The sequence below is a fragment of the Monodelphis domestica genome, chromosome 5, assembly GCF_027887165.1.
Source record: "Monodelphis domestica isolate mMonDom1 chromosome 5, mMonDom1.pri, whole genome shotgun sequence".
In the NCBI taxonomy this organism is placed as follows: Eukaryota; Metazoa; Chordata; class Mammalia; order Didelphimorphia; family Didelphidae; genus Monodelphis; species Monodelphis domestica.
In genome coordinates this window covers 314,511,961-314,532,176 of record NC_077231.1, presented here as the reverse complement: position 1 = coordinate 314,532,176, position 20,216 = coordinate 314,511,961, and the positions used below count along the sequence as shown (strand labels likewise).

The window sequence follows — 20,216 nt, the reverse complement described above, 5'->3', positions numbered from 1 at the left end:
CTCTTTAATGAAATTACTGATTGTTTCTATGATTTGACCCACTTATTCTTTAGGATTAGATAACATAGTTATCAATTAATTTTTAATTTATATTTTCACAGCCCCTCATGGAATATAATTTTTATTGCATTATGGTCTGAAAAAGATACATTTAATATTTATGCCTTTCTGTATTTATTACTGTTTTTATGCCCTGATATATGACCAATTTTTGTGCCAGGTACAGCTGAGAAAAAGAAAATTCTCTTTTCTTCTGATATAATTTTCTCCAGAGGCCTATCATATCTATTTTTTCTAAATTTCTATTCTTATATTTAACTTCTTTTTGTTTATTTAGATTTATCTGACTCTGAGAGGGGAAAGTTGAGGTAAAGTTTTACTTTTTCCTCTTGTAACTCATTCAAATTTTTCTTTAAGAATTTATATGGGGGGCATCTGGGTAGCTCAGTGCATTGAGAGCCAGGCCTAGAGATGGGAGGTCCTAGGTTCAAATCTGGCCTCAGACACTTCCCAGCTGTGTGACCCTAGACAAGTCACTTAACACCCATTGCCTAGCCCTTACCACTCTTCTGCCTTGGAGCCAATACACAGTATTGATTCCAAGATGGAAGGTGAGGGTTTAAAAAAAAAAGAATTTGTATGCTATACCATTTGGTGCATGTATGTTTAGTATTGATTTTACTTCATTGTCTATGATACCTTTTAGCAAAATATAATTTCCCTGCATATCTCTTAATTAAGTCTATTTTTACTTTTACTTGGTCTGAGATCATGATGGTTACTTATCTTTTGTAACTTAGCAGAAGGATAATAGATTCTGCTCCAACCCCTTATTTTGACTCTGTACGTTTCTTTTAAACAACGTACTGTTGGTGAAGTTGTGAACTAATCCAACCATTCTGGAACTATGTCCGAAGATCTATGAAAGTGTACATACTCTCTGATCCAGCTATATTGTTAGGTCTGTACCCAAAGAACCTTTTTTTAAAGTAAAGGGGCCTATTTGTACAAAATTCTTTATAGCAAATAATTAAAAATTAAAGGGATGTCCATTCATTGGAAAATGACTGAACAAATCATGGCATATGATTTTAATGGAATATTATTGTGCTATAAGAAATGTGGGCCAAGATGATTTTTTTTAGTCCTTGACAAACTTAAATGAACTAATACAGAGTGAAGTGAGTACAACCAGGAGAAGACTGGGCATAGAAACAGCAATACTGTATGATGAACAAATGTGAATGACTTAGCTATTCTGAAAAACTCAACCAACCCAAAGAGCTCATGATGAAAATGCTACCCATCTCCAGATAAAGAGCTGATGAAATCTGAATGCAGATCAAAGCTTACCATTTTCTCTTTATTTTCTTCAAGTATTTTATGTGTCTTCTTTCATAACATAAAGAATATGGAAATTTTCTTTCATGACAGCACATGTTTAACCAATATAAAATTGTTTATCATCTCAGGAAAGAGATAAGGAAAGAAGGGAGTAAAAGAATTCAACCTAAAAATGTTAGGAAGTGAATGTCAAAAATAGTTTTTTATGTAATTGGGAAAAAATAAAACATTGCTGAAGGAGAAAAAATAAACAACATATTGTTAGATTCTAGTTGCTAATCCATTCTGCTATCCACTTCTGTTTTACAGGTGAATTCATCCCTTTTCCATTCACAATTATGATTACTGTGTTCTTCCATCCTTCCTATCATTTTCTTGTTTATTCTTACCTCTCTTTTTTATACTGTCCCTCCTCAAAAATCTGTTTTGCTCCTGACCACTGCCTCCCTTCATCTGCCTTCCTTTTATCATTCCCCCTTTTTCTTATGCCCTTTTTCTCTCACTTCCCTGTTGAGAAAAATAGATTTTTCTACCCAATTAAGTGTGTATGTTATTCACTCTTAGTACCAATTTCAATGAGAGTGAAGTTCAAGATTTGTTCCCCAAATCCCCATTTTCTCCTTCATTATAAAAAGTCTTCCTTCTGCACCTCTTTTATATGAGAAAAATTTCCCCATTCTTCCTCTTTATTCCCCCTTCTCCCCTCCTCTTTCTCAGTCTTTATTTTTTAGGTCATCCCATCATATTCAACACACACCCATGCCCTCTGTTGATGTATACTACTACAAACCAGTCTAATAATAATAAAGTTCTTTGGAGTTACAAATATCATCTTCCCATATAGAAATGTAAACTTTAACCATATTAAGTCCATTTTGATTTCTCTTTCAACTTTACCTTTTTATGTTTCTCTTGAGTCTTGTGTTTGAATATCAGATTCTTTTATTCAGCTCTGGTCTTTTCATCAGAAATGCCTTAGAGTTCTCTATTTCATTAAATGCATATTTTTTCACTGTAAGATATTCTTGTAATCCTAGTTCCTTTGTCTTCTGGAATACCATATTCAATGTCTTCTGCTCTTTTAGTGTGAAAACTTTGTGTTATCTATATAATTTGGATTTTTCCAATAGTGATAATTTTTATTTTAGTAGAATAAATTATTATTAACTTCTATTAATAAAGTGTCATAGAATGAATACTTCCTTGCATATAGCAGAAGGAAGGTTAAATATATTCATGCGATGCCTTAGTTTGTTTCCCATGTCTAACCCTAGTTTTGTTTCTGTTTACATTTTTTTTATCTTGGACAAAGGGTATTACATCTCTGAGATTCAGTTTTCCCTTATATACCATGGGAATAATAATAGAACCATCCCCACAGAACTGTTGTGAAGATAAAGTAGAAACAGAAGCAAAGAAAGTTATAAACCTTATGATAGAATATAAATGCCATATGACAGTCCTTCCATTAATCCTTTTTTTTTCTTCTGAGAGGGTTACTCTGTTCAAGTAGAGCATCATCTTTTCTTTATTCTTCTCTTCTCACCTTCATTTTTTCTGTTTTGTTTTCATAAATCTTTCCCCATAAATTAACTGGAGGCAGATTTATAAATCATCTCTCAGAGACATAAATCATCTGTCAGAGCAACATGGAGTTGATGGAATGGGTCTATTGAGTAGAATGTTCTTCTTCTGTTGAGGTTTCTCAGCTCAACACACTCATCACCATGTTGCTGGGTGAGCTCACCCCTGGAGACCGGCAGAAGATCATGACCATCTGTACCATTGATGTCCATGCCCGGGATGTTGTGGCCAAGCTGGTTTCTCAGAAGGTAATTATGTCTGAGGGCTTTGGGAATCTAAATGTGGCCTGGGTACATGTCCCAGAGTTTTGTTTCCTCCCAAAATAGTTCAGTTCAATAATTCAACCCATGTTGAGTCAGTCTCTGAGGGGCACCTTTGTTGCAGATGTAGAGCTTTTAGCTGCCCTAATGTCATGCTAATATTTGGGTCTGAAAAATTATGATCATATCTGGAGTTTTCCTGTTCACAGTATTTTTAATGTCCTATTGTCCTTACTCAAGAATTGCAAGCCAGTAAAATCAAAAACAAAAATATACCAAATCATCTGGGACCCAAAGAGGCCATCTCATCAAATGATTTGCTCCTGGAGACCAATTTGATAGCAATGTTGGACCTCCATTTTTATAGCCTATGCCACCCTGTCTTCCCAATTTCCCCAAAATAATAGAATGTCAGATATGGAAAAACTCTCAAAGTCCATTGAGTCCAACTTACCCAGAATCAATAATCCCATTTTCAATATAGCTGTTTGCAATTTAGCTTTGGTTAGAGATCTCAAATAACAGGGAGCTCATCACCTCCAATGAAGCTCATTCCATTTTTATGTAACTCTAATTGCTAGGGAAGTTTAACTTACATTGAAAACTTCCAAGTAATTTGAGGTTGCCAAATGTGTTTAACCACAAACTTTTTGCACACACTAGTAATTTCAAGAAAAATGGGGACTCCCAGGGCAGAAACCTTCCCCTAAAGCAAACTATCACCTGTGTATAACTTCTATTCTAGTCTTAGAAAGTCACCTGAAGCACTGAGATATTCAGTGACTTGCCCAGGGTCAAACAACCAATATGTATCAAAGCAAGGCTTGAACCCATGTCTTCCTGACTCCAAGTCCAATCCTTGTGATACTCTGCCTGTCATTAACTACTCTAAGACAGAAAATTCTTCTCTTTGGTTTATTCCAGTCTTCCTTGGAACAGTTATATAGCTCATTTCCTGGTGGCCTCATTGTAATCAAGAATAGCTCATCATGGTTGCCTGTGCCAGGCAGAGCCATTCACAAAATTGAAACCATTGCAAGGTCGTCTCTTGTCTGCTCTGTGCTTGGATAAATCTTTCTGGTTTCCTGAATAAGTCTTATTATTCAGCCTTTTTATTTTGATTGATGACCCCTTTTTTATTCTCTCTCCAAGTACATGATTTTTTTCTTCCTCTTAAGTGTTAGAATGGAGAAACTGACCTTAAATTTGAGCCCAAGAAGATTCTGTCACTTTTTATGGATATTATTTCCATGTCTACACCAGTGTTGGGCTTGTTCTTTCTTTTCTCTTCTTTTTGAAATCGTTACCTTCTGTCTTAGTATCAGTTCCAAGACAGAAGAAAGCAAAGGCAAGGTCATTGTGGTTAAGTGACTTGCTCAGGATCACACAACTAAGAAATGCCCAAGACCATTTGAACCCACGTTCTCCTGACTTCCCAACCTGGTTCAGTATCACCTGTGCTACCTAGCTGCCCCCGTGCTTGTCTTTTCAAAAAACACATCAACAAACATTTATTGAGCATTTGCCCTCTGCTACACACTGAGGACACAAACCAGAAATGAACAGTGCCTGCCCTCTTACATTTCATCTGAGGAGAGAACACTGGAAAAGCTGCCTGGATTTCAAGTAAGAGGACCTCAGTTCACATGCTGAGTACGCCATTTACAACTCTGTGTCCCTGGATAAGTCCCTTTAGCTCTCTTGACCTCAGTTCCTCATCATGGGTGGGTAGATCCAGATGGCTAATGCCTCTTCCTACTTTCAATCAATAAGCTGATGAATGCAGATAAGCAAAGGAAGGTGATTTGAGCAAGGAGAGAGGAATAACAACTAGAGAGAACAGGGAAGATTCCATGAACAAGGTGGCCCTTGAGCTGAGGCTTGAAGAAAGAGAATCCTGCAAAATGGAGATGAAGAGAGAGTACATTGCATGTGGAAGTACTGCCGATAACATTTGTTGACTCCTTCAGCATGTGACCACTATGACCTCAAAATCTTTTTCTTCTCCACTATAGCCTAACCTCTGATCTTCAAGGTATCTTTGCATATCATTTGTTTCCTCTTTAGATGAACTCATGGGACAGTGTTCTGTTGCATTTCATTCTCATCACCTGTGGCTATTTCTGCCCATCAGGAATGCCATAGTGACTTATGATTCTTACCTTGGGCCACTCCTGGTTTAGTATCATCTGAACACTTAACAAGCATGTTCTCTAAGCCATCGCCAGTATTATTAATGAATTTGTAATTATTCTGGGACTCTGACTTTGCAGCCAGCTCAGCTGAACACCAGCCTACAGCAGGGCAATTGGGATTCCTGCCTTCTCAGTTTGTTCATTTGTAGGTAGTGTGGGACACAACTGAAAACCTTGCTTGAGTCAAGACAAATTATCGAGTGCATGGATATAGAGTATGTACACCCTGCAGGAAGCCTCCCCTGCCCAGTAGTTGGCATTAAAAGAAGACTAGACTAAACGGAATTACCCTGGGACCTCCTAGACCTGTGCCTTCATCTCTAGGCAGTGCCCCTAAAATCTACATCCCCTGGCCTCAGCTCTCTTCTAAGCTTTAGCTCTGCATCACCATCTGCCTGCTAGGTGCTGCCCTTGGCTGTCCCATCGGGGTCTCAAACTCAGCATCTTTCCTCCTAAACTTTCTTGTCCTCCAAATTTCTTGATTTCTATTAAAGGCACCACCATCTTTCCAGTCACCCAGTTTGCAGTGTTGGAGGCATTCTAGAAACCACCATCTGATCAGTCACCATGTTTTGTTGATTCTGATTCTTAGAGCCTATAGGACCTCATGCTGTCCCCCTACTTCCTGCCTCATAGTCCCCCCCTCGCCTCATCCCTGCCTCAAGGAATTTCTATTTTCTGACTGTGACCCCCATGCAGGCCCTCTGTCCATGGGGAGCTCATCAGAGTGGACCACCTCCCTCATTGCCATGGGCAAAAATTTCTACCATCCTGTTGCTATGCCTCAGATGTTTTAAACCTGGCTGAACATAACTGGGATGGGCTTTGGATAATAAGCAGAGGGACAATAGCTACGGTTTCGGGAGCAAAAGGCAGGCTTTCCCATGTGCTATTCCACAGTGAGTCACATCCTGACAATCACATGTTGGGGATGTGCAAAGAAGAAATGATCTCATCATGCTTTTTTGGTGGTTATCTGCAAAAAAGCATGGGATTTGGTAGAGCAAAATACCATCTAAGAGCTCCCATCCAACAGGATGAATCACATACATATGGTGGTGGAACCAGCTAAGAGTCCTTGGATGATATAACAGCAGATACAATTTTGTCCAATTCTCTGATTACTAATATCAAGCATGGCACCCAATGATGGGAACAAACTTTGCTAAACATGCTGGTCACTGGGGTGGAGAGAGTCCACTGCAGCCCAAACCAAGGAGGGAGTCTCCATGGATGATGAGGTTCTGAAGAGGCTCTTGTAGGTTTGTAGATGGATTCACAAGGATTTCAACAAACCCTGAATGTTGGAGACCGTCCAAAATAAGATCCATGATAAACAGAAGAGATTCACCTTCCAACCAATTCACCCTGGAAAAACAAAGCAGAGGAGAAATGCTCAATATCCAGATTATGAATTCCCAGTGGATGGATCCTCTAGAGTTGCTTGATTAGTTTATACATCTTAGAAACCTGAAGAAGAGCAAGAGACAAGTTTGGATAAAATCACACCACTTTTTCAGTGAGCTCTAATCATCTCCTTGAAACAGAAGGCCTTCAATGTTATTCCATGGGTGCTCTGTCACTGTAAATGATGGAATAAACCAAGAAATTAAAGTTATAGTCTGCCTATTACCGCTAGGGATTTGTCAAGTGAAGAAATTCCCTCATCAATGTATGTCACCATAGTATGTCACAAAAAGTTGCAATTTATTATCAACAATGACTTGTGTGATTCAAGCAAGGGAGTTAGTCCATCCACATAGCATGATGGATGGGAGAGAGGAGGGCTGCCTACATACACTGGGAAGACTGGGAAAAATTCCAGCCTCGTTGCAGGACCTCTGCAGAGAGTACATAGGAAACTGGACAGGAGTAGCCTCAGAAGAGAGTGTGGATTGGTGGTCATCCCAGGAACCTGGGCTCCTAGACACCCAAATCCCAACTCTCCCTACATATAGAACAACTGCGGGTTCTGCTTGCTTCCATTTGGCAGGAACACTCATTTCTGATGGAATAAATCAACAAATGATTTAATGAAAAACATTTTACCATCTTCCAGGAATGAGATTCTCTCAATTGTGTATGTGTGTGTGTGTGTGTGTGTGTGTGTGTGTGTGTGTGTGTTGTCTCTAGCTTTGTAATGAGACTGAATTGGCCTGGAGAGGTTCTAATGAGGAGCCTCTTTCTCCTAGTGCATTAAGTGACTTGCTGGGCATCACCCAGCTGGCATGTGTCAGATGCAGGATTTGGAGCCAGCTCTTCCAACCTCAAGGCCTGCCCTCTGTCTACTAGGACACACAGCCTCTTCCTTTAGAGAGAGCCATGAAATTGCCAGGGTGCTGATCTACAGGTTTCTTCCCTTCTTATTCTGAAATTTGGCCTTGATTCTGGGCCTCTGCCAGCCTATAAGGCCTTCATGGTTTTTCCATAAGCCATAACTCTGGAGAGGGAGGTCAAGCCACTCTGAAAGGCACCAGGATCCACAACATCTGTTTATAAAGATCAAGAAGGGTGGACATCTTTTTAATCAATTATTTTCATCTGTTCTAATAAAGAATGCAGCTCTGTAGCCAAGGCATTAAGTAAGCCTATTTTAAGGGCTAAATGGCATTGAGTTGTATGGACTTTCCCATTGAGTTTGTCACCTTGAGCCACAGGAATGGTGGAACTCTGGGATTCTGAATCCATCCTGCCTAGCTTCAAGGACCCAGGAAAGCTTTATAAAATGGCCAAATTCCTTGAGTGTCATCAGAGGAAGATGGATGGTATTATCTGAACAAATGGATGGTGAATCCTGGAATTAAACATCCCATTAAAATAGAGGCTTCCTCCCACACACATTTCTAATGACATGGGCTTGACTTATTATGGAGATGGAGAAAAGATGTGGGCATGACTTCATTAGTATTGGAAACTTGTTGATGAAGAAACTCCCCCCAATGTAAGGTGGTTCCCCCACCTTGATCAGAAGTCTTTCCTGGGCCCCACGATGCTCAATGGCTTCTCTCTGAGATTACTTCCCGTTTATGTTGGATAAATCTTGTATGTACATCATCTCCTTCATGATGATTGTGAACTCTTTGAAGGGAGGGACTGTGTTCTTTTCTCTCTTCATTCCCATGTACCTGGCATACAGTGAGTACATATTGATTGATTGACTCTCTACCACCTAAAGTCTTAATCACCTAGCTCTCTGAGAAGTTAAGTGACTTATCCTCGGTCACACAGTCAGTATGTGTCCCAGACAGGCTTTGAACACAGGTCATCCTTGCTCTGGGGATACCTCTCTAACCACTGGGCCACTGTTGTCACCTCTTTGTGGGTGATTCTAATTTGCAACACTTCTATAGGACTTTTCATTGATGAATGTTTTTGATTTAACATGCCTAGCAGTAGGGCTTATTTTTGAAGTTCCTTTTGCCTCAAAAAAAGCCAACCTTCTAATCCTGAATGCCTATGCCATGTCCTTAGGTCATCAGTTCCCAGGCTTTTGCATGGCTGTCTCAACTCCGGCACCGGTGGGACGATGCTCAGAAACACTGTTTTGTCAATATCTGCGATGCTCAGTTCCAATATTTTTATGAATATTTGGGGAATGGTCCTCGTCTTGTTATTACTCCTCTGACTGACAGGTAACAGCTTAACATCTTCATCATGGGGAAGACCTGGGGATGGGATGGAAGCCCCTTGGCAATAGTTTCAGCTGGATGCTGAATGGGACAGAAGGTTGAACTTATGACTCATGAATTTTGTGCCTGGAGCGGCCCTGAGGGCGGGACAAGTGGAGATTCTCTGGGGTATGACCCTGGGGGGGAAGAAGAGCCCTCTTTCCAGATCAGCATTTCAAGTTGTTGGAAGACTGCCCAGTGATGGGGGAGGAAAGGTAAGCTAAGAGCATAGATAACCTTTGAGAGAAGAATCCTGCTCTGGGATAGTGGGATGTTTCTATGCTACTGAAAAAAAGAAGGAAATAGATCCCAGGAGGGGCCAAAATGATGGTAGAGCAGAACTAGATGGGAATTTGTGACCTATGAATCTCCTGTTCTAGGACAAAGCCCCAGTCACCCTGTCCAGTTTGATCTCTGACAAAAGGAAACTCTCGGAAGATAAAATCAGTGAGGCAAAAGAGAAATAGGATAACAATAGTATTAGAAACAATTGTTCAGGGTTTTGGAGGTGTTTTTAGGGTAAAAAAGAAAACATGAAGAAGAACGGTATGAGAAGACTCAGTTCCTGTAAAATCTCTAAAAGTGAAAACCTTTAGATTAAGGAAATCCAGCCATGAAAAGGGTAGAGTCTATTTATTCATTTGTCTGTGGGGCTGACCAGACAGTGATTCTTTCCAAGGAGCCATCTTGTCCAGCCAGATCATGCTATAGGCATCTTCCCAGAGGCAGGACTCAAATGTATCTAACCAATAATTAATCAGTTCATACTACAAAGAATCAGAATCCTAGAACGTGACACAATTTTATCCTTATCCCACCCCACGATTTTGTTATTGTTCAGTTATTCAGTCACATCTGACTCTTAGTGACTGTAGGCCATAGCAGGCCAGACCCTTCTGTCCTCCACTATCTTCCAAGGTCTGTCTGTGCTTGTGTTCATTGCTTCCATGGCACCATCTATCCTTCTCATTCTCTGCTATTCCTCTTGCCTTCAATCTTTCCCAACATCAAGATCTTTTCCAATGAGTTCTTTCTTCTAATGATGTGGCCAAAGCATTTAAGCTTCAGCTTTAGTATTGACCTTCCAGTGAATAATCTGAATTAATTTCTTTAAGTATCAGCTAATTTGATCTCTTTGTGGTCCAAGGGACTCTCAAAAATCTTCTCCAACATCATAATTCCAAAGCATCCTTCTGAGACACTCAGATTTGAACTTAGAAAGTTAAGACTTCCTGGCCCCAGTGTGCCACTCAGCTGACCTCCCCTCTAATTTTACAAATAAGGAAATCAAGGTCTAGAGATATTAAAGGTTTTCCCAAGGTCACTTGAACTCTGGGCTTTTTGTTGAACCCTGACCTCTTTGACATTTATTATCATGAGATCCTAGACCCAGAGCTGGAAGAGACCTTAGAGATAGTATCTCTTCCAACCTCTTCAGCTTGTGGATAAGGAAACTGAGGCTTGGATGGGTAAAATTCTTTTGCTAAGGTAGTGTAGACCCCAGTACTGAGAGTGGACCCCAATAAAATCAAAGCTATGGTCTGGCCAGAATCAATTATGTAGCACTCCTCACATGGGGTCCCCAAAACCCCTCCTTTCTACCCCCTCCCTGCTATACTTTGTAAAAACTGCATGTTCTTCCAAGAAACTACTGATGCAGGGATTCTATGAGAATCTGGATTAGATGGTTACACATTGACATATTGGTTTATAATCCTATAGAAAACTCTGTCTAAGCTTCAGTGAAGTAAACTAAGTCATTGTACTAAGATTGTAAATCATTACTAACCACTGTCCATGTAAAAGGGGTACCTAAACCTTTAGCTTATGTAATATTGCCCTATAAAATACTAGCTGTGATGAAATAAACTTTGCCATGATGCATCATCCGTGCCTTGTGCTGCCCTCCCAATCCCAAACCCTTTCACCTCTCTCATTTTGCAGTAATGCTATAAGGATGGTCCTTACAAGGTAGGAAATAAAAGAGGCAAGATTCAAACTCAGGTCCCTTACCTCTGGACTCAGGTCTAGGACCCTTTCCATGACTCTACTTTCTTTGGATTTACTGTGTGTCCCATGTCTTAAATCCTTTCTATTTCCTCCTGCAAAAATAACATTATAGTAATGCAATTAAATGCAAGACCATGTGGAAACTGTTTCCTAAATTCCATTTTAATTGAATTTGCTCTCATTTGCTATATTTGTTACATTTTAAATATCTAAATGGATTAGCAACTTGGCAAAGGAAATTCTTAGCTACTCCATCACCCAAGTGTCAGCCTGAGTTTTCCTTATAAACACTCATCTTTTAAAAATTACCAACTAATTAGGAGTCTCTCCTTGGAGATATGAGAAGATTTTAAACATGCTTCACGTGGCGGTAGCCAACCGACAAGTGAATAAATATTTTTTAAGTACCTACTGTGTGTCAAGCACTGGAAAAACAAAGTTAAAAAAGAGAGTCTCCATCCTTGAGGAGTTTATAATTACTTTGGGGAAATCATATCCACACAGATAGATATATACAGAATATGAGTGTGCAAATCAATTACATTACATAAGAACTCTGGGGGGGGGGATATAGCATCTGAAGGCAGCAAAGTGACAAAATATTTGTACCTCAAGACCCTGCTTTGAGGAGATAATGGAAATAAATGAAGTATTCCATTCTTCTCAATCATTTTTTAAAGATTCTCTTTGTTTAAAATGCTGATGACTACAGCATTTCAGCATCACATCAGAAGTATGATTAGGGTGAGGCCAGCAGGGCTTTCTTTCAAGGAACACAATTTGGAGGATGTAAAATGTAGTAACCGTAGTAATTAAGACCCCTTGTCACATAGCTGAATATGTCTTTATTACTTCTTATATTATGTTCACAAGTTGGTTTGCGAGGATTTTTGAGTTGGTTGTCCTAGACACCATATTATTAGTCACATCATCCAAAAATGGAATGGCTCCCTGGTTTTGTGTTACAGTCTGATTAGAATCAATCAATCAATAAACATTTAAATACCTGCTACATTGTAGGTGTTGTGTTAAGCACTGAGGATACTGTTATTGTTCAATTTTTTCTGCTATGTCCAACTCTCCATGACTCGATTTGGGGCATTCTTGGCAAAGATCCTGGAGTGTTTCGCCATTTCTGTCTGCAGCTCATTTTATAGATGAAGAAATTGAGGCAGACAAAGTTAAGTGACTTGCCAGAGTCACACAGTTAATAAGTGTCTGAGACCAGATTTGAACTCATGAAGATGAGTCTTCCTGACTTCAGGTCCAACATTCTATCCTACCTTGATGCTCTGAGGATACAAAAAGAGGCGAAAGACAATCCCTGACCTCAAAGAGCTTACAATCTAATGGGGAAATATCAAGCAAACAGTCCATACACAAAGGGTGCTAAATGGAAGCCTCTTGCTCAGTTTTATGGCTTCGGGAGATCTTAGTCTTTGATTCAGTTGGTTATTAACTAACAATAGTGCTATATTTCATTATTTCAAGGTGTTACATCACCTTAACACAGTCACTCCATCTCACCATGAGCGGGGCTCCTGCTGGCCCAGCCGGCACAGGCAAGACAGAGACCACCAAGGATTTGGGGCATGCCCTTGGCATGATGGTTTACGTATTCAACTGTTCTGAGCAGATGGACTATAAGGTAAGATGAGGAATGTCTCCTAAGAGTGAATGAAGCTCAAAGAACAATAAGGTTGCGAAGTGAAGCTCTGACTGTGTCCTTCAGTCCATAGGCAATGTTTACAAAGGCTTGGTCCAGACAGGAGCCTGGGGGTGTTTTGATGAATTCAATCGGATTGCAGTTGAGGTTCTGTCAGTGGTAGCTGTACAAGTGAAGATGATACATGATGCCATCAGGAACAAGAGAAAGAGGTGTGTGCATCATGCCTACATGTTGGTCCCCTTTCCCCTTCCCCTCAGTGTATCCCAAAAACCAAAAAGGTAGAAATGGAGTGATACGGAAGTCTGAGGAAACCCTTCCCTCCCTCCTTGCTGAAGAGGTACAAGAAAGATGTTGGAATTGGGCTTAGAGAACTTCCATTCACAGCACAATTCTCCATTTACTCTGATGTGACCTCAAACAAATCAATTGACCTCCCTCAGTTTCCTTTACAATCTCATCTGTTAGATAAAGTTGGCCTCCAAGGACCGTTTCATCTCTAGTGTTCTATGTTCCCATGAAAGGAGTCAGTTTAATAGGAAAGACCAGCGATGTCTCTTGGCTCTCTGCCTTCTCTGTTGTCTTTTGGCATTAAATCTATTTCAGTGCTTTAGGGGGAAGGAGGGGATCTGTGACATCTGTGGTGAGGGGCTCTCTCCGTGGTACTGATTAAACCTTTTGAGTACCTTCTCATTCTGGGTGATTCTTGTTTATACTTTCCCATAGATGTTCTTCAAAGAATGTAACTGGGGCATCCTTGTAGACTCTGTCTGCATCCTTTAGGTACCCAAGCAGCATCCGACTCTTTCCTTCCCCCTTATTCTCCCTGAACTATTGGCTGATCTCCTTTTCCCATCATACTGTTCTTGGGTGATTTCCATCACACCAGCGAGAATAATAGAGTGGATAGAGAGCCAGCTTCAAAATCCTAATAATCTGGTTTCAGGTCCTGCCTTTTGACACATGCTAGCTGTGTAAATCTGGGTAAATCGTTAGCTAAAACAATAATAATTGCTAACATTTATATGGTGCTTAATATAAGCATTTTGCAATTATCTCATTCAGTCCTCACAGCCCTGGGAGCTATTATTATTGTCCCCATTTTACAAATGAAGAAGCTGAGGCATAGGGTAAGTATCTTGCCCAGAGTCACATGGCTAGTTAATGTCTGACCCAGAATTAGAACCCAGGTTTTCTGGTTACAAGTCCAGTGCCATTCCCTTCTCAACCATGACATAAACTTTTGTCTGGACAGCTCTCTTCTCATAAAACTCGGAAAGTGTTATACTCTCTTAATCAGTTTCTTCCAGATAACTGAGCCTTTGGTGGCCAAAATTATTTTCAGAATAATAGTAAGATGTTTTAATTTCTAATGATGAAGAGAGGATTGTGTGTGTGTGTGTGTGTGTGTGTGTGTGTGTGTGGAGGGGGTTCTCGGTGATTTTTTTTTCTAACAAAAACTCTTATGTTCCATCTTTGAATCAATATTGTATATTGGTACCAAAGCAGAAGAACAGTAAGAACTAGGCAATAGGGGTTAAGAGACTTGCCCAGGACCAACAGTTGGAAGTGTCTTGAGACCACATTTGAATCCAGGACCTCCTATCTCTAAGCCTGACTGTCAATGAACTGAGCCACAAATGCTTGAGATACATGATATTTGTGCCCTAAGGCAGCTGTCTAAGGCTAAGACAAAGAAAAGGTTCAGACCAACATTTCCCGTTCCTTCTTCCTCTCTTCTGCTTCTGCTTCCTTCCCTACCCTCTTCTGTCCATTCTCCTTATTCCTTTCTCTTCCTTTTTTCTCCTCTTCCTTTCTCCATATCCAACTGATTTCTGCCTTTCCAATCTTCCTTTTCTGGTAGTAACAATAGAGTTGCAAAGGCAAAGTGAACTTCTAATTCCCCTCAAACCTTCCCCATTTCCTGAGAGCCTCCCTTGACATTTTCATCTCCCTTGGGCTCCTCCTCCCCCTCTCTGCCTTGCATTCCCCAACTAGCCACCCAATTCACCTTCTTAGCAAGGTCATGGATGTGAGGGCTTAGCCCTAACACAGACCCAACAGTGCCCATGGCTTTCTCATGCTGTTTTGCTTTTGTCCTGGTAGATTTATGTTCCTGGGGGAAGACATTCGGCTGAAACCCTCGGTTGGCATCTTCATCACCATGAACCCAGGCTACGCTGGTCGGACAGAATTGCCCGAGAATCTCAAAGCCCTTTTTAGGCAAGTACTCAGGTGCAGTCTCATGTGGGCTGCCTTCATCTGCTTCCAAAACCCTGGGTCCCCAGTGTTCCATACCAGTGGCCCCATCGGGCATCTTCTAGACCTGCCTCCTTTGTCCTCTTCTGTGGATGCTTCCTCTTCCCCCTGCAATGGGGAAGGGAGAGTCAAGAAGTGAGACAGAGAGGGGAAGCAATTTGCCTAAGGCCATAACATTAATGAGAGTCAGAGCTAGGATTGAAATAGAGTTCTCCTGATACCAAGGGTCAACCTGGCGTAATGGCTTCGAAATAAGAAAGAACTGGGTTCTAGTCCTGCCTGGGATATATACTGGCTTGGGACCCTGGGCAGCACAGTGTCCCTGTCAGATATTAGCCTAACCCTAAATTCCAGAGCAAGTATTGACCTGCATTTGATGAACAGAGCTTCCTCACCTGGGTATTGATGAAATCACGGTTGACCTCCTGACACCAGGACACTATAGCATCCTTTCTACTATATCACACTTCTCTCATAAGGAGGTTGTTCCCTGCTTTCCTCTCCCAGCTCTGAAAAATTAAACAGATTTTAAAGGTTCCATAAGTGACTTTTAAGAAACCAGAGCATGGGTAAGAGGTCAATTTATAAAGAAGAAAAAATTCATATACTTCAGTCCCAAACTTCTACAAGAAGATTTTTCATCTAAAATCAAATAAAACCAAAATAATGAATTGGAGGTTATTTAGAGGAGGGTGATAATATCTCTCTACAACTGGGTTCAAATACTGGCTCTGCCATTTACTATCTGTGTGACCCTGGGTAAGTCATTAACCTTTCTGGGTCTCCATTGGTCATCTGCAAAATGTAAGGGACCAGACTAGATGGCCTTAAAGGACTCTTGCATTTCTAAAGCTATAATCCTGTGACAGTATTTCTATGTATCCCACAATTTTAAGGGACATTGCCATGAGTTTTCTATGGGGTCCAAATCCAAAGGATCCTCACTTTCCAGCCTCCCACTAATTGTGAATTTTTTATTCAAAGTCAAGACTTTCTCATTAGTTCTGATTGACACATATAATTGGTGCCTCTCTTGGGGCTCGTTAGAATGTTGGTACAAATTAATCACTGGATTTAAGCAATTTGTCCTTCTCACCTTATCCCATTTAGAACGGAAGCTGTGTGTGTTTCTTTCTTAGACCCTGCGCCATGGTCGCCCCTGACATCGAACTGATCTGTGAAATCATGCTGGTGGCCGAGGGCTTTGTGGATGCCCGCCTCTTAGCTCGAAAGTTCATTGCCTTGTACACTCTGTGCCAGGAGCTGCTTTCCAAGCAGGTGAGGGGCCAGAGAGGGATCTAGGCAATCTTTGTGTGTGGCCATAAAAGAAATCCATTTGGAAATGCCAAGGCTTAGTAACAAATCATTTGAATTCCCGGTGGTTAAAGGGGAAAGAATGGCCTTGAGCTATGTTTTCAAATCCTTGATTTTTGAAAATAATCAGTCATCCTGGAGCCGACAGATTGGGGGTTTGTGATATCCTTTGTTTACCCTCCCCTCCTGGGAGCTTACAAATTCCAATGTTAATGTTCCAATTGATCTGTCCTCAGTATGAGAGTCCTTCAACAATACTGATCATAGCCTAACCCATGCCCATCAGTCTTGTCCGGAGTCTTTCCTATTTCTGTGATGGGGGGATGAGGTACCCCATACACAGGGGAACCTTTTTTATATCTCTTGGGAGGCATGTGGGCTGCACGTGCTCTCACTAAATGCTTGGCCATCTTTTGGGGGAGGGGCATATTTTTATATGTCCCCAAGACTGGTCTGCAGCGGTCACATTGGAACAGTGAAAAAAGTGATAGATTTGGAGTCACAAAGACCTGGGTTCAAATGCTGCCTCTGACATTTACTATTTGTGAGAACCTGGGCAAGACAGTTTACCTCTCTAGACTCTCTTCTCAGTCTTTTGGCTAAGATCAAGTGTTGACCTATCTGGTCCTTAAATAGCTCCCCAGGAGAGGGGCTTGCTTGCTAAGATATCGCTGGGTTCCTAATCATCTTCATGGAAGTGTTTCTCACACTGATGGTTTTTTATTCTGGAGTTCCTAAAGATCCTTCATGTATTAGAATCAGAATGATTTTACAAATGCTTGCATATTGTTCATGCTAACAGATGGGATTTGTGTGGACAGGGACCAGGACTAGCTAAGGAAATGCCAATTCCATGATTGATGATAACCTCTCTGATTCTGGCTTCAAGAGGAAGAAGACAACGATGTTATGGCACTTGAGGAGAGAGAATTCTGTCACATCGCTAGGGTTCAAATGAGGAGAAGGGGCTCCCCGATTCTCTCATCCTATCACAAACAACTCCAAGTGAAGGAGAGTATGAACCTTCAGAGTGGCAGGATGGGGTAGGAGATAAAGTGTTGGGCACTGTAGTGCCTGAGGACTTGAATTCCAATTCTGCCTTTGACATTTTTTACCTGAATGACTGTGTCAAGTCATTGAATAGCTTTCCTATTCCCCCTTTTATTATCATCTGCAGATTGAAGGGATTGTACCAGAGGGTATCTGAGATCTCTTTCAACTATGAATCTATGATTAGTGGCTATTTAAGCCAACCCACATTGTACAAAGAATCCCCACCAAAAACCGACGAACGAAAAGGGGTCGATCCTGAGCCACTGCCTGCACTGGGGGACTGAGGCAGCCCGTCCCACTCTGGACTCGCTCTAATTGTTAGGAAGTTTCCCTTCACAGCCAAGTGAAATGTGTATATTTGTAACGGAGGCCTCGCTGCTGGCAGAAGGAAGCAGAATCCTTTCTCTCGTTATGCCCTCTGGATCTTTGCCATCCTATTGGTGGTTGTTATTTCCTGAGACCTTTCTGGAAGCTTCTCTGTGTTTGGTTTTAGGATCATTATGACTGGGGCCTCCGAGCAGTGAAATCGGTCTTGGTTGTAGCTGGTTCTTTGAAACGAGGAGATAAAAATCGACCTGAGGACCAGGTACTGCAGTGTCAAATGTCGGGGCTGGGAAAGGATTTTCCAGACTGCTCTATGCAGAAGAACATTTGGTCCTGAACTAGGTGCAGTGTACTTGGGGTTTTTAATTACATGTATGTATATGTCACATGCGTGTACAGATGCATATATACATGTGTATCTAAAACATGCACATGTATGTATATATAAAAGGTATTGGGGTATTTGGAGTGCTGGTAAGGCTTTTGTTTGATAACTAAGTCCCAAGTCCTCCCTGATGAAGACTATAGTTTGAGGAAAGGAAATTGGAATCCGTTGATGCATTATCCCTGAAAAGTATTTTGAAGTCCCAATAAAGAAAGTAGACCCTCAATCATTTGGGTGGCAAAATGGACAGAGCATTGGTCTTGTGATCTCGAAGACTTGAGTGCAGATCCTTCCCCAGACTCATTATAATGCTTAGCCTCAGTTTCCTCATTTATTAAAAAAACAATAAAGCACCTACCTTGACAGAATTGTTCTGGGGAACCAATGAGATCATTTATATGCACACACATCACTTTGTGAATCATAAAGTACTGTGTACATTCCAGCTTTTATTATTTTTTTAAGTCAGTGCTCAAGCTAAGGATGAATGAGAACTTCTTAGAGCAGTTGTAGGGTAGGGGTTCCAATTTGGGTTCATGGCATCATCAAATTGGAACTTGAAATCATCTTATGGGGAGGAAAGGAAACAAGCATTTATTAAGCACCTACTGTGTACCTGGCAGTGTACTAAGTAGTTCACAACCAATTTGGTAGATACTATTATTGTTATCCTGTCCAATCCCCTCATTTTATAGATAAAAGAAGCAGCACTAGAGCAGTTAAATGGAGGGAACAACCTGGTAAGATGGAAAGAGAGCCCTGGAGTCTGGGACCTTAGTTCAGATCCCAGGGCTGTGTGCTTACTGCCTCTGTGACCATAAGTCAGGGAAACATTCGCTCTCCATTTCCTCAGCCAAAACTGAGAAGGTTGGAGTGGATGCTCTTTGTCCTCACTTCCTTCTCTAGCTCTGCCCCATCACCCTTTGGCCAGATGATTGCTAAAACTCCTCCCAGCTTCAAGGCTTTGTGATCTTGCTTCTCCTTCTTCCCATCTGATTTCCTCCATCTTGCATGACTCCCATAAGTAGACCAGGTAGCCTTGAATCACTGAACAAAGGAAGTGAATGGAGAATGAGCCTTTTCTTCATCTCGATGCCATGGCCATGCTGGTGTCCGCAGCGAGCTTGCCAAGTTCCAGCAATTGCCGATCTCTATTTCCGTGGGGTGTGACCTAACCTGTATCCAGCCCAATCTGGCCTCCATGGCAGTTTCTGATCAGCTTTTGGTGTATTTGTGGTTTTTCCCTTCAGACTTTTCACCTGCCACCTTCTCTTCCATTCGAGAGTGTAGAGCCCCTTTGAATCATAGAGCTAGAGCTGGGACGGTTGTCAAGAGCAACCCCCTCGTTTTAGAGAAGAAGAGGCTGAGACCAGAGAGGCAGGGCACCAGGGGCAGGTCCACATGGGCCCCAGATCCTCTGACACCAGAGCCAGGGTTCTTTCCACTGTCCCCCATCCCCATTTAAGAGCCCCACATTCCGAATCTTGGTTGTTCCCGCGTTCCTGAACAGGAACCTTATGCAGAGTTTCACTGTGTCCAGGGTCTTTGTCTCATCTCTGGCTCTCAAAGCCCTTTCCTGAAATGCCCTGCCAGCATCGGCTGCTGCTCATGCTTTACAAGCTGAGAAATAGGTACACGGAGACCTCGGGCGTTTTGGCAAGATCCAAAGCAGGTCAGGGACGGCCGAGGAAGGAGGTGTTTGGGGCCATCTCTGTGCATTCTCTCTCACCGACACTCATCGGTCGGTTGGGAGCCACCTGTTCAAGCCCCCCAGACAAAGAACTTGGCCAGCCAAGCTGGGAAGGGGACGAGCGCCTCTCCTTGGCCCAGATCAGTGTGGCTGTTGCCTGCTCTTCACGTGGGGGCCTTTGACTCCTCTCGCAGGTACTGATGAGGGCACTCAGGGACTTCAACCTGCCCAAAATCGTGACGGATGACATTCCCGTGTTCATGGGTCTGATCGGTGACCTGTTTCCAGCCCTGGATGTTCCTAGGAAGAGGGAAATGCAGTTTGAACAGATGGTTCGCCAGTCAACCCTGGAGCTCTGCTTGCAGCCCGAAGAGAGCTTTATCCTCAAAGTAAGAACATATGCACACACACACACACACACACATGCACACATGCACACACACACACATCTGCATAGACATACA

General features: G+C 41.7%; 1 protein-coding gene and 1 long non-coding RNA gene across 8 annotated transcripts in view; one reads left to right on the top strand and one right to left on the bottom strand.

The window, feature by feature from the left end:
- Nucleotides 1-20,216, top strand: part of DNAH11 (dynein axonemal heavy chain 11) — a 272,410-nt gene that overhangs the window by 65,786 nt on the left and 186,408 nt on the right. For 6 of the 7 annotated variants that reach the window (XM_056800511.1, XM_056800510.1, XM_056800509.1 and 3 more), the window contains 8 exons: nt 3,045-3,176; nt 8,855-9,015; nt 12,553-12,709; nt 12,794-12,939; nt 14,834-14,950; nt 16,126-16,264; nt 17,847-17,939; nt 19,947-20,141. In XM_056800511.1, the coding sequence (XP_056656489.1) occupies nt 3,045-3,176; nt 8,855-9,015; nt 12,553-12,709; nt 12,794-12,939; nt 14,834-14,950; nt 16,126-16,264; nt 17,847-17,939; nt 19,947-20,141 (1,140 nt within the window). The remainder of the gene's footprint in view (nt 1-3,044; nt 3,177-8,854; nt 9,016-12,552; nt 12,710-12,793; nt 12,940-14,833; nt 14,951-16,125; nt 16,265-17,846; nt 17,940-19,946; nt 20,142-20,216) is intronic. The other variant, XM_056800512.1, reaches the window with a different exon arrangement.
- LOC103105428 (uncharacterized) lies at nt 6,487-7,010 on the bottom strand. Its single transcript, XR_473718.3, has 2 exons — nt 6,893-7,010; nt 6,487-6,751 (listed from the first exon to the last, which is right to left on the bottom strand). It is a non-coding gene; the product is annotated as an uncharacterized LOC103105428 (long non-coding RNA).